This window comes from Poecilia reticulata, chromosome 4 (genome assembly GCF_904066995.2).
Source record: "Poecilia reticulata chromosome 4, P_reticulata-male-v2, whole genome shotgun sequence".
In the NCBI taxonomy this organism is placed as follows: Eukaryota; Metazoa; Chordata; class Actinopteri; order Cyprinodontiformes; family Poeciliidae; genus Poecilia; species Poecilia reticulata.
Genome location: NC_088833.1, coordinates 8,997,496 through 9,012,761, shown reverse-complemented (window position 1 = coordinate 9,012,761; position 15,266 = coordinate 8,997,496). Strand labels below are relative to the sequence as shown.

Genomic DNA, 15,266 nt, shown 5'->3' with positions numbered 1-15,266 from the left:
ACGCACCAGCGGCCGTGAATGTTTTGTGTTTGCATAGAGATTAGAAGGGAACCGCAGCAGCTTCAGGTTCTGACTGTCCGCAGAGGTTCGTGTGAATATGCAGTAATAAAGGTGCGCAGTCAAACTCGATCAATCAGGAGATGTGGCGCACAGGAACACACAGCTGCAAAACAAGAATGGCTTCTGCCTTCAGGAAGCACAGGACAAACTGAAATAACACAGTGCGCGTTCATTTGTGTGTTTTTGCAGACGGGAGCACGAAGTGGAGCCTAAACTCACAGCAGTGATTTAATCATTACAGTTTTTACTCCTCACTTTCTCTTGTTTTTGAATGATGATTATTACCCAGAAAACATATTTATTATGAATAATGTCTGATTTTAAAATTATTTTTTTTAAGATAATATAAAATATTTATATTGCACATTTTAGAAAGATTACAAAGGTGCACATGACATGAATAAAAGTTGCAGAAAATCCCATAATACATTTAATACTAATTCATCTCTCGGTTCATATTTGTCCCCTTACAACTCTACCCATAATTATCATGCAGGTAAATTGTCAAATAAAAATTAAAACAACAATAATTTAAAATGACAGAAATTAGAAATCAGCACGTTTTTGTAGGAATAATCCAACCATGTCAACTTGCATCTTCCTGAAATATTCCTTAAATCATAATTCACTTTTATCATCACCATTTTATCTCAATTAAGAGGATAAAGTTCAGAAAAGGTGACTTCATTTGGAGAGGTTTTATTATTTATTTTCTGGCAGGCTAAACGTTAACATGACAACCATCTGTTACATTAAAGAGCATAAAGTGCTGGCTCCATTTGAACTGCATGTTTATTGTTAAATAAATGAGGAAATGGGCAGCATCCAGAATAGGATGTCCAAGGAGAACAACACACACACACACACACACACACACACACACACACACACACACACACACACACACACACACACACACACACACACACACACACACACACACACGGAGGCTCAGATGGACAGATTTCAAATGACAACAAGTTAACAGAGTACAGTGGTGCTGGGAGCAAAAGGGTGACAATTAATTACTCCTCTGCATAAACGATCATGTGCCACTCTGCTAACAGTCATTTTGCTTTGCTTCTTCAGCCTGGGTTGACATCACAGTGCATCTCATCAATAATGCAGCGACGGCGAGATCCGTTTCACAGCGCGCCACGCACGGCACGTCAACGCGCACGTGGCGGCTTCTCCGCGCCTGACACCCAGAAACACGCGCGGCTCGGCGTCCCGCCTGGGCTCCTCGGTGCGACCCGTCCCGGACGCGGTGGCTCCGATCTGCTGCAGGGCATGGTGGGCTGGGTTGCCACACATCCAAGGTTCATGTGGAGTTATCATTTCTGGGTCACCTCCAGTGACACTCTGTCTTGCAGAGCAGCTCTCCCCGAGCGTGGACAGGAAAGGAGGTGGAGGAGGAGGTGGTGGTGGTGGTGGTGGTGGAGGGAAGGCTCCCCGGCTCTCCCTGGATCCACTGTGGAGCAGGGAACCACAAGCTAAACACTGACAGAATGAAGGAAGGGGAGAGAGGGTGGAGGGGGGCTGAGGAGGAAGAGGAGGAGGAGGAGGGAGAGGAGGAGGAGGAAGAGAGGGAGGAGAGAAGCACTGTAAAGCTTTATAGTCACATGTATCACAGTCACATGGAGCCTGGGTGGGTGAAAGGATGGAGAGATGTTTACAGGCACAAAATGACCATGAAGGGAACATTTTTGATGGAAATGGGAAATATCGGAACAGCCGATTTACTTGGATTTTAAAGCAGATTAATCAAATCTTCTGCTGAGATTATAGTTATGTTTTTGCATATCTTGTTGGTCATTTCTATCCAACTCAAACTCCCTGCTTCCTCTACTCCCCCCCCCACATCCCCTCCTTTTATCTCCCTCTATCTTTCCCTTCCCTTCCCTCCCTCCTTCGATCTCCTCCCTGCTCTGCTCTGCTGGAGCTCAAATCTCAACCCCGGTCCCTGGCAGATGGAGGATAGGAGAGAGAAGCTCTTAACTAGCCAGCCTGAGCCTCTGCTCTCTGCACACCAACTGCTGCCTGCCTCCCCTCCCTGCATCGGAGAGAAGCTCCACCACCACACACACACACACACACACACACACACACACACACACACACACACACACACACACACACACACACACACACACACACATAAACACACTCCTCCGGCTCCTCTGGGGACGCCGTATCCTCCCGGGGAATGGTGCGTGTATTAGTCCAGATCTGGCCACACTAGAAAGGACATGGAAACATAATAGATGGATGTTCTGTATCATAATATACTGGTTCAGGTTATGTTGTCAAACGGGCAGAGGTGGGTAGAGTAGCCAAAAAAAAAAATGTCGTCAAGTAAGAGAAGCACTACTTCAACGTATTTTTCACTCAAGTAAAATAATTTCTCAAGAGTAAAAGAGTATTTGGTAAAATGACGACTCAAGTACAGAGTAACTGATCAAAACGTTTAAAATTTAAAAATGACAAAATCAGACGGATCAAAACGTGGAAATGTTGGTATATCACAAATCTTAAATAAAAGTAATTTATGTCAGTAACATAATTACAAAATAACAACATCAGGCAAAAGAAACAAGTTTCAAAATCAGTTTCTTTCAATATAAAACTTAAGAAATTGTAACAAAAACTCCAGGTGTGTGTCTGTGTCTGGTGAATTTTTGGTTGAAACAAGTTTGATCTATCTTCATTCAGTGAAGTCACTCATAGTGGGTTGAGTATCCAGAATTTTTTACTCAAGTAGAGTAAAAAATATATTTGGTAAAAAGGCGACTCAAGGCTGCTTTTATTCATTACTTGAATTTTATTCAGAAGTTCTTGATACTTTTGAGTAAAAGTAACAAGTACCTTTATTCAAGTACTTAATATTTAAATGATTACACCATCATTCACACCAAAATATAAAGTTACATGAAAATGTTGGTATTTTAAAGGCCTAACATAATTCATATAAAAAAATCTAACTAAAAAATAAGATAAATGGAAACATTTTTTCAAATCAATTTCTTTCCATGTAAAACTCATGAAACTTTAACAAAAACTGCAGGTGTGTGTGGTGAATTTTGGGTGTTTTTCATTCAGTGAAGCTGCTCGCAGTGGATGGAGAATTCATCCACTGTGAAATTATATTCAAGTAACAATACCCCAACATATTTTTACTCAAATAAAAGTAAATCCATCCAATAATTCACTGAAGTCAGAGTAAAATTGTATTTGTTAAAAATGCTACTCAAGTACTGAGTAGCTGATCAAAACATCAATCATTTAATATTTGAAAATTACATCACCAGACTGATCAAAACATAAAGTTAAGTGGAAGTAGGTTTCTTTCAATGTAAAGCTTATAAAATTGTTAACAAACATTGTAGGCGTGAATTTGTTGGTGTTCTTCATCCCGTTGCTCACAGTATCCAGAAATATCACTCACGTAAGAGTAGCGATTCTTCAAAACGCACACAAAAAAATACTCCTAAAAGTACCTTCTATTCAAGTAAATGTAACTAGTTTCGTCAAACGGTCTCCTTTCTCTTAAAGACTCGATGTAAAGAAAGCAGTGACATTGTCTGATGGGTGTGACAAGAAATCCCAGATATGAGCGCTTTAATGTAGAACCAGGGAGGGGATAAACAGGCCAGAGCTCTCCTCGGGCTCCTAGGTGCCTTTGACTGCCCCCTGACTTTCATCTGGGCTCATCTGGCGGCCGCGGCTCCGCCTGGCATGAGCCTGACCACCAGTTGCGGTCTGAGGGAGAGGCAGCTCCTCTGTGCTATTTGCAGCCCTGTCTGTCCAAAGGAATCTGGTGCGCTGACTGTCACTCAGCGGCCGCGTGTGTGTTTTTTATCACTAATTCTACCACAGGGATGCGGTTGTCCATATGACCACTGCGGAGGCTGCTGCCCCGAGGCGAGCTGACACTGTCTGTGTAGAAGGACCAGACGTTGATGTAGGGGATGTAGGGGCTGCTCAAATGCTGCTTGAATATCAAGACACGCGTGCGCGCAGCGGCGCGGGCGCGCGCGCACACACACAAACGTACAAAGCAGTGCACGGCTAGTTACTGATGTTCCTTTCAGTCATCATAAGGCTGACACTCAAGGTTTTTTCTTTTTTTTTCTGTCTTCATGCCAACCCTGTGTCAGTTCCTGGCTGGTCTGTCCAACAGTGATGGAGAGACTTTAACTGGCTGCGGTTGGGGCCTTTGGCCGCGGGGTTGCTGAGGCTCTGTGAGACGGTGGGGGCTGCTTGGCCTGTCAACTGGTTGTGACTGGAACCCGTCTGCACGCAGATCCGATCTGGACAGCTCTCTCTTTCTCTGCGGCTATAGTGGCATCGTCCTGCAGAAAGGCACACGGTGTAGAGCTGCCACTCTGCTCCAGTGCAGCATATGCTCCGGCTGAGGGTCAGAGATGTTCAGTCCAAAATGCCTGAAATAAAAACCTCACATGTCTGGCCTGACAGTTGTAGTGCAGCAGCAGATCTGCAGTGAGGAGGGCAAGTAAATCTGGAGTGTTTGCTCACATGTTCACGTTTGTTTTACCCCCAAAAGCCAATATTATCAGTCATATTCAAGAGATTACAAAAGGTGATTCAACTACCTTTGAAAATAACGACCTTTAATTAGACATCAAACATACTTTCCATCAAGTCCACATTTCTGCAGTAAAATGTTTTTTATTGATCTGAAGTAATATTCTAATCTTTGTCAGATTTTCATTAACAGCAAGCAGAAAAATAATCATAATTATACAAAAGAGGATTATATTATATTAAAAACAATTCTGAATTTAATCTCAGAATTTTGAGAAAAAAAGTCATAATTCTGACTTTTTTCCTCAGAATTCTGAGATTAAAGTCAGATTTTTTATTCCCAGTGGCCCTAATCCTCTTCCGTATAATTAACACAAATGAAGGCTTGAAAACATCTACATGACGTGTTTCATTTAGTTACTGAAATAAATGAACTTAAATGAAAATAAATGAGTAGCTGCATTGCTGGGAAAATAATTAGTTCCTTACAATTTTTTTGTGTTTTCATCACACTACATCATCAGAGGTGTCCAAAGTGGGTCCTGGAGGACCAGCATCCTGCATGTTTTAGTTCTCTCCCTGCTGGTAGTAACAACCTTTCAGCAGGTCAATGTTCTCCTCAGGCCTTCTAACGAGCCATCATGTGATCCAGGTGTGTTAAACCAGGGAGAGAACTAAAACATGCTGGATGCCGACCCTCGAGGATCAACTTTGGGCACTACTGCACTACATGAAGCAAATTTAATATTATATATAGCTTGAATAAAAACAAAATATAGGTTAGGGGGGGGGATCCAAGCCTACCTTGTCCTCTAAGAAATTTGTAAATCATGAATTAACTGAGATTTGTCACATTTTTAGGTTCAATTTTACTGTCTATGCAGGAGAATAAAGGAATTACTTAAACAAATATATCTGACAACATGAAGTAGGCTAAAGGATCTCAAAAATGAACAGAAACAGAGTCACTGACTAACATATTGCAAAGAGCAACAATGACATTTCTAAATGTTTGGGTCTCCAGTTCACCGCAGTGAGTCATTATCCACAATATATCCAGTATATTCATGTCAGGCCTGCACGATGAAGCAGCTGTTTGCGTTGTTGCCCTGCAGGAAGGAAGGAGGTCCTGGTTCGAAACCTGCACAGGCCTTTCCACATGGAGTTTGCATGTTCTCCCTGCACACAGTGGGTCTCTCTGGGTACTCCAGCTTTGTGACTGTGTTGCTCTGTGACGGACTGATGACCTGTCCAGGCTGGACACTGCCTCTTGTCCAATGACCACCTGCAACCAGCATGGAAAATTATAAATATTTTTCAGCATTTACAGTATTTTGGAATTTGCAGTACACTTACATTAGGCATAGGGTTAGGTTTTAAATTGATATGTTGCAATTTGGTATAATATTGCATAAAACTTGAAATCAAACACAGTTAATTAGCTTGAAAATCTATTTTATTAGATGAAAGCAAAGAGGATACTTTAATACCGTTTGTATGCTTGTTATAATGGTGGAAACATAAAAAAATGTTTGCCTGGTCATTGTTTTCCCAGGAAATTCATCTCGATTAGAATCTCTCTTCATCGTTCAGTCTGCGGTTTCTCCCATTGACTTGGATTTCTATCGTAGAATTTCAACTGACCCGATCAGAGAACAGAGGGACTAGTTGTGAAAGATGACATCGATTGCCGTTTTAGAATCGTAGTCTGCCTGTAGTTTTAGTAATTGCAGCAGAGGAAGTGAAGGAAACCATTCGGCCCACGCTTCTAAATATTGAACCAACACTGACAGCTGCTTCATTTGGTTCTACACGTCTCTCTTTGCAGTGTTTGATGGTTGTTTACAGTGCAGGCAGCTTCCGGTAAGCTTCATAGCATGGAGCTGGTGCCTTGTGTCATGGCCAAATAGTCATTGAGTGAAATTTAAAACTTAAAACAGTCCATGCATGTAACAATCATTTCACAATAGCCCAGGGTCCAGACTATCTGTACAAAGCGAAGCCTAAAGCAAGGAACTGATTTTTACCAGATTAAAATAAATTATAAAAATGCTCATAAAAACAGCCTGAAGCCTGTGATATCCGTGAACTGATAAGATTCACCAGAATCTCCCGCTGTTGTGTCGCAGTCACCAACTGCTTAGTTAGAGCATAATGGGGTGGGTGTGTGTGTGTGTGTGTGTGTGTAGGGGGGAGTTGGGGTGGGATTCAAACCTGGATGGGAAGACGCGGAGGGGATGAGGGCAGACATGAAAGTTGGCCTATTTCATGGTCAGGCTGCGGGACCGCCGAGGCCCTGAATGGCAATGCATCTACTTTAATGTGACAGACAAGTCCCGAGGCAAAAAACCCCACGGAGCTGCAGCAGGCAAGCGGGCCCCAGGTAGGGCTGCAGTTGATGAGTGTGACACCTTCACCGTCCCGCTGCAGCCGCCGCACGCTCCGCTGCCTCTGCTTAGAGGAGCACCAACAAACCCGCCCCAAACAAACCTGCCCCAGAACCCGTCCGCCCCAGAACCCGTCCTCCCCAGCCAGTCATGTTGGGATCACTAGTCTCCTTGTATAGCCGCTCGACAGGCTTTTGCTCCGATCACTGTAAAGCGCCAGCCAGCCTTCGGGAAAACCCACCTGCCGTGGACGCGGCGGCAGACACATCCTCTCATCACGACGCCGTTCGCCCAATCAGGCGGAGACGGGCGAGTGTGTGTGGCATCTTCAGAGCAGCAGAGACAGAGGAGCCCGGAGGCGCCGCGCTGCCTTCCCACATGCACTCACAAATCAAGCGGCGCCGCTTTCCCCGACGCCTCCTGCACGCACAGGTGGAGCTGCGTGAGCACTTGACCTCTCCATCTACCATTACTGTGGGCTACAAAGTGCTGCGTTAAGCGCAACCTTTCTTCTATATTGGCCTATTAGGAGCCACAGGGCGCTCTGATGGAGGGAGCATCCCTATGCATGTGTGCGTCTCAGCACGCTGGCGAACATGAGCTGATCTATTGCAGTCCTGGGATGAGAAGGCCCAGGAGTTCATTAGGGCTGCAGCTCTGGAGAGCAGCCGCGGGGAGCTGCGCTGTAGCCAAGTGTTGCCAGGAGGCTGAGCTGCGCGTCCGGTGGGGAGGGGAGAGGGATGGGGGGGGGGGGCTGCTGCTGATGTCCATGGCATGTTTGCTAACAGCCTGATTCCATCAAGTGGTGCAACAGCAGCGCAGCCAAGTGCGAGGGCTGACCCTCCTCTACCCCCTGCCCCTTAACCCCCCACCTTCCTATTTTTAACAACACAGCGCATCAGTCCAAGGTAGACAGTTCAGTCAAGCACTTGTGGAGTGCAAATGATGCTAATGTTCATGCATGTTTGTACATTTGGGAGCAACAAAAGATAACGAGAGATGCGAAAGCAAAAGAGCTCCGTCTGACTATTTGCAGTTACGTTCGCTCATATGCCCTTTGTCTTGAGGGCGAAGATCTAAAATGCACTCTCAGTTTTCATCTCCATACTCCCACAACCCTTGTAAATGCATCTGAGGAGGGGAATACCGCAAAAATCTTAAATAGTCTTAAAGAGACATGAAAAAAAAAACAAAGCTCGGGGCGTTCTGGTGGACATTGGAGGAAAAAAAAAAGAAAAAAAGAAAAATATGCAGAAAACAAACCACGCTAAGAGGAAAACAAAGTTATAAAAGACTATTTTACATTAAGGTCTAGTGAACAAATCCTTTCTCCAAATCCTCCATTTGTGACAATGAAAACAATCCTGAGAGTAGTTGTGATTCATAAGCGGTAGGTATTGCACAGACACTACCAATATTTCATCATTTATTACACAGCAAAAAAAAAAAAAAGACTCACACGCAGGCAAAATAACGACAGGCAGGAGACGAGCCATGCGAGCCGGGCTCACTCCAAACAGCATTTAGCTTTTTACCTCTGCCTGGTTACGGCTCTATACATAAAACAGGGAGTTGAAGCGTTTCCTCATTGCAGGGTCCTTCACGTTGACTTGGCCATATGGACACTGTGAGTGAAAATGACTAAATCAAATGATGCATGTAGAGCAGCTTTTTAGTCACACTCAGAATGCATGAAAATACGACATATGAAACAAATTAAAAACACAATGCAAAGAGACAGAATGAGACAGAACAGGGCGATGCAGGACGGGACAGGACTAGAAGGAAGGAGTGGTGTGGTGAGACAAAGCAGGCTGGGATTGAAGCGGCCAGAATCGCAAGGTGCCATTTCCACAAGTCTCCTCTAGGATGAGTAATCCTGCGAATAATGTGGTAAAACAACTGAGACTAAAACCAGAGGTCGTTTCATTTCACCACTTTGCAAAGTGTCGTTTTGTAAGTACGGACGTGGATTAAGGGAACTGAAAAAAAAAGCTGAATTATGACTTTAATCCAGATGGGAGCAAACAGGTTCAATCACAGAGATGAGCAGTGCAGGTGGAAAATGTATTTCTGGAAGAGAATGTCGAATTTAAGTGATTTTCTTTTTTTTTTTGCGTTGTCAAGGCGTTCCCCTTTACAGTGCAGGCAGCTTCCGGTAAGCTTCATAGCATGGAGCTGGTGCATTGTGTCATGGCCAAATAGTCATTGAGTGAAATTTAAAACTTAAACAGTCCATGCATGTAACAATCATTTCACAATAGCCCAGGGTCCAGACTATCTGTACAAACCTCCCTTTGGGAGAAGATTAAGTCCTAAAATGTTTGCCCAAAATAGCTTGAGGTCAGTCAGATTGGTTAGACAGTCTTTTTAAAAGTCTTGCTTTAGGACTGGACTTTGACTGGGCCATTTTAACAAATGCTTAATATGCTTTGATCTAAATCATTTCATAGCTTTAACAGTTTTTTGGGGTTGTTCCGCTGCCTCTGCTTCAGTCTCAGGACTTTTCTAGCACCAAAATTCCCAAACACAACAGACTGAAGCTTTGAGTTATTAACTCAAGGCCGTTTTTCTTTGGCATTAGACAATTAACTGTCTTTTATCACTCTGGTTTTTCCAGTTTTCCAGTTTAGCACGTTTCAAGTCAGAAAATAGGAAAACTGTTGTCTGAACCATTTTAATTATTTAATTTTTGCTCTAAATAGATTCATCAGTAAATTTCTCATACATATTTCTGTTTTTATATGTGATGCTTAATTATTTTACAATTATGGATCAACATATTTTGTGCTTTTAATGTGATTCTCTTTTCTATCTTGCTTTACATGTATGAAGGCGCCATACAAATGAACTTGCGTTGAAAGACTTGTTTTGTTTTAAAGGCTCAGTAAAAGCAACTTTTACCTCTCCTATTTTTATCTGTCCCGAACTTTCACCTTTCCAAACAATCAGCTTTTATTGACTCCAGACATGTAGTTAAGATTTGAAAATTTAGATAACTCTCAGCCTAAATATAAAAGTACACCTCCATAACTTGGAAAATGTTTTCAAAGAGTGACTCATCCAAGCATACTGAAGGAAAGTTGAGTGCAAGGAAAAAATGCTTCAGAAAAAAACAACTTTGAGTCAGGCAAGTTTGCTGGCCAGTCAAGAACAACGACACTGCTGTCGTGAAACCAGGTGTTGCTTTGCCTGTGTGGGCAGGTGCCAACTCCTGCTGGAAAGTGCAATGAGCATTTCCATAAAACATGTTAGCAGAACGAAGCTTTAAGGGCTCTAGGGGTTCCTGGTAGACTCTAGGGTCTTAATTTGCAATTTAAATACATAACTTTGAGAACTTTGGGCCACTAAGCAGCAGTCCACTCTTTTTCCCATATCTCAGGTAAAAACACTCCTGAATTTGACTCTGGTTCTGGAGTGGCTTTTGAACTAAATCATAGAAATGAATAACATTTCTGATGATATTCTCATTTGTTTAGACGCACCTGTATTTGCATTAATAGAACACACCACCATACCTTATACTATTAATTTTTATTACCAATTGCATGCTTTCTTTCATCCGTAATGTTACCAGTAAACCAAAAGGTACAGCAGACTAAAAAGATTAGAAACACAATGGGGGAAAAAAACAAAAACACAACAGAGCAAAACAGCTGAGGCTGGATAAAGGAGACAAAATGTGCAGAAGAATACCAGCGATCCAAAGGACGACACAACAACAAAAATAAAAGAGAAGAAGACAAAAGAGCTCACGTGTCTGCAGGCGCTGCCGCAGCATTTCCCTCTCTGAAGGTGGGCATACTCTGTGAACACCTTATACCCACTGGAAAGGTCCACATACATCTGCTTCTTTGCCTGAACATAATGAAGATATTAGAATTTAATTAGCATGACAAACAAGCGTGCATGCCGGCGTGTGACCCCTGCATACATAACCATATACAGTACATTTAATTACACAAAGGTAAGCTCGGTAAGTAAGCAGCCTGAACGCACTGATCCCGGATATGGGTGTATACACACCAGCAGATTGGCTCAGGTGAAGGTAAAAAGGGAAAAGCTGACCTCTGCGCATAGAAACAGATGTAAAACAGGTTAATTCTCATGATGTTGCTGATTAATTTGTGCTATCCTGTCATGCGACTCCAAAGGCGAGCGATTAATCAACCGCGCTACCTCTCCAATGCACACTTTATAGACAGTTTATTCAGACTAATCGTTCCACGCAAACACCTATTGAAGGCGAAACACGCTGAACTTCTCTTGCCATGTTTTGGGAAGTTAGAAAATGTCATCTCTCAGTCTGTTTCAAACTGAGAGCGCACTAGTTGGTGAGCTTTGACAGCTCACAAAAGCAAAAAAAGCCTGGGGCCTTTCGGTGACACGGCCTGTCATTTCGCATGGCGGTGCGGGGCCGCATAGTGAAGCTGGCATTGCCGGGCCCCCCCACGGTATTGTGCTTTTCCCACCCAGGCCCTACCACTCTCCTCAGGTCGCGGCCAACTTGCCTCAACTTCATCCTCACTCCGAAGCGCAATATTTACAACAGATAAGCCTAAAGGCACGTAGACGACACCTTTGCACCACTGTCATCGAGGCAGAGCGCCGCGCCTCTGTTTGATGGAGGAGCAAGTCAGAGCTGGTGAATATGAGATGTCTGACAAAAACGATTACCGCTGCCGGGTGGGTTAAAAACGTAATACTGCAGATAATAAATCAAACCAGTCACATTGGTTTTGCGCTCAGTGGGAAAATGATAACTATTAAAGTAAAGTTTTAGAAATATAGACCTTGTGGATACATGGTTATCAATCGTTTTTTCACAACAAGAATCTAAAATGTGTGACCCGTGTATGTATTTAGTTCTAAAATCCTTACATTGGAGAATAGACTTTAAAATATTTATGTTAGCTTGTAAATCACATCCCCGTAACCAGAACTTGGCAAAATGACCAACATGACAAAGGAAGAAAAGAAAATGAAAATGTGCATAAGTCATGAATGAAAAAATCATGGCAGTTTTCAGCAATAATATCCCAATTTTTTATATTTTTTTTGTTAATCCATGCAGCTTCAGTTAAACATTTAGTTTCCACATGATTTACCATGATGCTCTGGTCTCTGACCCACAGGACTTCGCGTTCTGGACATTCTCCACCAATTTGTTTGGTTTACAAAAAATGAAACTGATGAGACAGACTATCATAATTATTTCGTGATGCCTCTTTATTTCTTTTATTTGGGCAGGATCAGGTTCTTTTAAAGGTCACATGACAGTTTGGTCAGTTTATCCATTCATCGTCTAAACCTACTTGTCCTTGCAAGGTCGCAGGGGGAGTTCTGGTTCCTATCTCCAGCGGTCATTGGGCGAGAGGCAGAGTACATCCTGGACAGGTCATCGGTCCACCACAAGGTGAAACGGAGAACAAATACACAAACCTAAGAGCATCTAGAGAGACCAATTAACCTAACAGTTATGTTTTTAGGAGGGAGCCAGAGTCACAGGGAGAACCTGCTAATTTCACACAGAAAGACCTCAACCCAGGATTCAAACCAAGAACTTCTTGCTGCAAGGCGACTGTGCAACCAACCGCACCATCAACCATCGCAATCGACTTTTCTATCAATTATTCGGACTACTTGACAACACTGATCAATTTGTAAGATAAAAAAATTTGGCACGTTCTGCAGCTTTTTCATTACTTGCACCTTTTTTATATCCTATTAGAAATACATTAAAAGATGCACACAAATAATTGTAATCTTTTTTTAAATACATTTTTTTTTTGCCTAAAATGTAATAACACAGCATTCCTTTAGTGTGTACGCTTGATCATTTGTAGAAAAACATGCATCTGCAGCTAAAGAAACACTTCTAACATCAGCATGTGAAAAGCTCTGCCCTTTCCAATTATTAAAAGTGTAAAGCTAATCTGATTATATGCTGCTTAATAGGATATCTTTTTTTAAAGAATCTGAACCAGGTGAAGTTAAAACTATGCCACTTGAGGATTTTTGGGTGGAACCTACTTATAGACCAGTGCTTCTCAATTCTGGTCCCCAGGGAACACTGCCCTACATGTTTTAGATGTTTCCCTTCTAACAGGTTTCTGCAGCACTTCATGGCTGCAGAGGAGGTCATGCAATCATTCGAATCAGGTATTCTGGAGCGGAGACATCTAAAACATGCAGGGCAGTGGTCCCTGAGGACCAGAATTGAGAAACACTGTTATAGACAAATAGAGGAGGGGGGGGGGTATCTTAAATGCAAAAAGTACTTGTACTTTTTGGTAAAATTTTCACTTAATTACTGCTGTGTGTTCTTTCACCAAATGTCACTTTATTGAGTCCGTCTTCTCCAGTTAACGATTAAATTTACCATGAGGTGAAAGGGTCCGTTTTTTGAGCTTATTGCACTTCCTTTTATATGGATCACCTGTGGTGTAACTACAGTAAAGCTATAATGAATACACTCCAGGTAACCTATCAGGATGCTTTTAGAGTCTGCAAGTCAAATGTTTGCAATGAGCAACACCCCAACTTTTATGCCTTGCTGGGGAAATGCAAGGAAACATTTATGTGCCGTTTGAAGACGTCAAAAAACTTAAGAGTAAGAGCTCTGTCCGCTGTGACATACAGACACATGATATACCTAAAGCTTGATTAAAAATGTATTTTTTTTATTTTAAAATGGTATGAACTACCTTTTGTCTGGAAATAAATTAGATTCAAATTAGATTATTTAAATGATTGATTCATCGCGACTAGTCGGATTAATCGTGATGATGGATGGATGGAAGGAGCTTGGGATGCTTTAGAAGTACCATTTATGGTGGATTACGTTGTGATCGTGTCATAATTCGGTATAAGTGACGGTGTAAACGCTCATTTCTCGTGTTAACTGGAGTTGTCCTGACGCACCAACTGACAGTTTCTGCGGTGGTTCGTGGTACCTCACACGCCTCCCTGTGGAGTCTGTGGATGGTCACCTCCTGCTCCGTCAGCCCCTGTGCAGCTGCAGCGCTCTTCTCTTCACTGGTCTGCAGGTTGCAGCTGCTTCTCCCTCCCTCCGAGCTCCTCTCCTCTTTAGGCTTCATCACTGACATCTTTACGAGTCGTTTATGAAGCTGGACACGGAGCTGAATCGACCTGCTGATGAACGCTCTGCTGGGGAGCTTTCTGTAAAACATGCTCGAGTAAAAACCCGGTTTCTGTCATTTGGAAACGCTGGAAACCGAGAGAACCCCGCGGACATTGTTTACAGTAAACAAAGATTGTCTATGCAGCATGTTAACTTTCTCCCCACTCCTCCTAGTTTTCCCTGTACAGTCACGTGTTTTACTTCCTGGTCTGCCTCTTTTTACATTTGTCACATGTGGTAATTTTAACTGCCAGCCTGCACAGCGCCTCTGCTGTTTCAAAGCTGCTACTATGGGCTCTAGTTCTAGTTTTGAATGAAAGAGAAGAAGAAACCTGCAGGTGGGTCTCAGTAAATCAGAATATCAGCGAAAATGTAACTTATTTCATTAATTTAGTTTAAAAAAATGACATTCATGTATTACCTTGATGCTTTACACACAGTGATATAACAAGTACGCAGTTATTTTAATGATTATGGCTTTCAGAATATTACAAAATTAAAATGTTACTAATTACCTGTAAAAAAAAATATACATATCTTCAGTGTAGAAATGTTGTTAGCCACCAAATCTGAATCCTTCTGTCACAAATGGTCATTGCTGAAAAGGTTGGTTGTTCACATAATATTATATCTGAGCACAGGGGAGGAGAGTTAGGACAATTCCAAGGGCCCTTGACCAACAGGGCCCCCCCCCACAAATTTTTTATTTTTTTCATAGAAATAGAAAAAATTTGGGGCCCTGTCAATTACAAAATTAAGCATATTCCGATTTTAAAATTGTTTTTAGCAGTAAAAATTTTATGTTACCCCTCCTAGACTAAAAAGCACAAGACAAGAACGGCTGTGGCGGTTACTGTGCTGCTAAGGAAATGATCAAATCAGGTTTTCAAAAATACAGAGAGAGAGAAAAAAAGACAAGAGTGTCAATTTGAAACCCAGTTTTTCTCCAAGAGAGGTGGGTAGACTGTGGGAGATTGTCAACCATTTAGCATAGTTAGCTTAGCTAGAGACTACTGTTTTGCTTCCTTTTCACTAGCATTTAATGAATGAATTAATTAATTTGTAAAAAGTTACAAACATATTCATATGTCCCTGTACCTTTTACCACATTTAACAACAGGTGAGCCATT

At 42.3% G+C, this 15,266-nt stretch overlaps 1 protein-coding gene across 5 annotated transcripts; it reads right to left on the bottom strand.

The window, feature by feature from the left end:
* Positions 1–743: 743 nt before the first annotated feature.
* On the bottom strand, positions 744–14,368 carry LOC103463302 (uncharacterized protein C1orf53). Of its 5 annotated transcripts, none has more exons than XM_081606171.1 (4): positions 13,985–14,368; positions 10,749–10,850; positions 8,528–8,617; positions 744–5,890 (listed from the first exon to the last, which is right to left on the bottom strand). In XM_081606171.1, the coding sequence occupies exons 1-3, from the start codon at positions 14,183–14,185 to the stop codon at positions 8,546–8,548; spliced, it is 375 nt and encodes a 124-aa protein (XP_081462297.1). In that variant the 5' UTR covers positions 14,186–14,368; the 3' UTR covers positions 744–5,890; positions 8,528–8,545. The 5 variants fall into 5 exon arrangements, with proteins under 5 accessions (XP_081462297.1, XP_081462293.1, XP_081462295.1 ...); XM_081606167.1 differs by having other exon boundaries at positions 744–7,412; positions 13,949–14,366; XM_081606169.1 differs by having other exon boundaries at positions 13,949–14,366.
* Between the last annotated feature and the right edge of the window lie 898 nt (positions 14,369–15,266).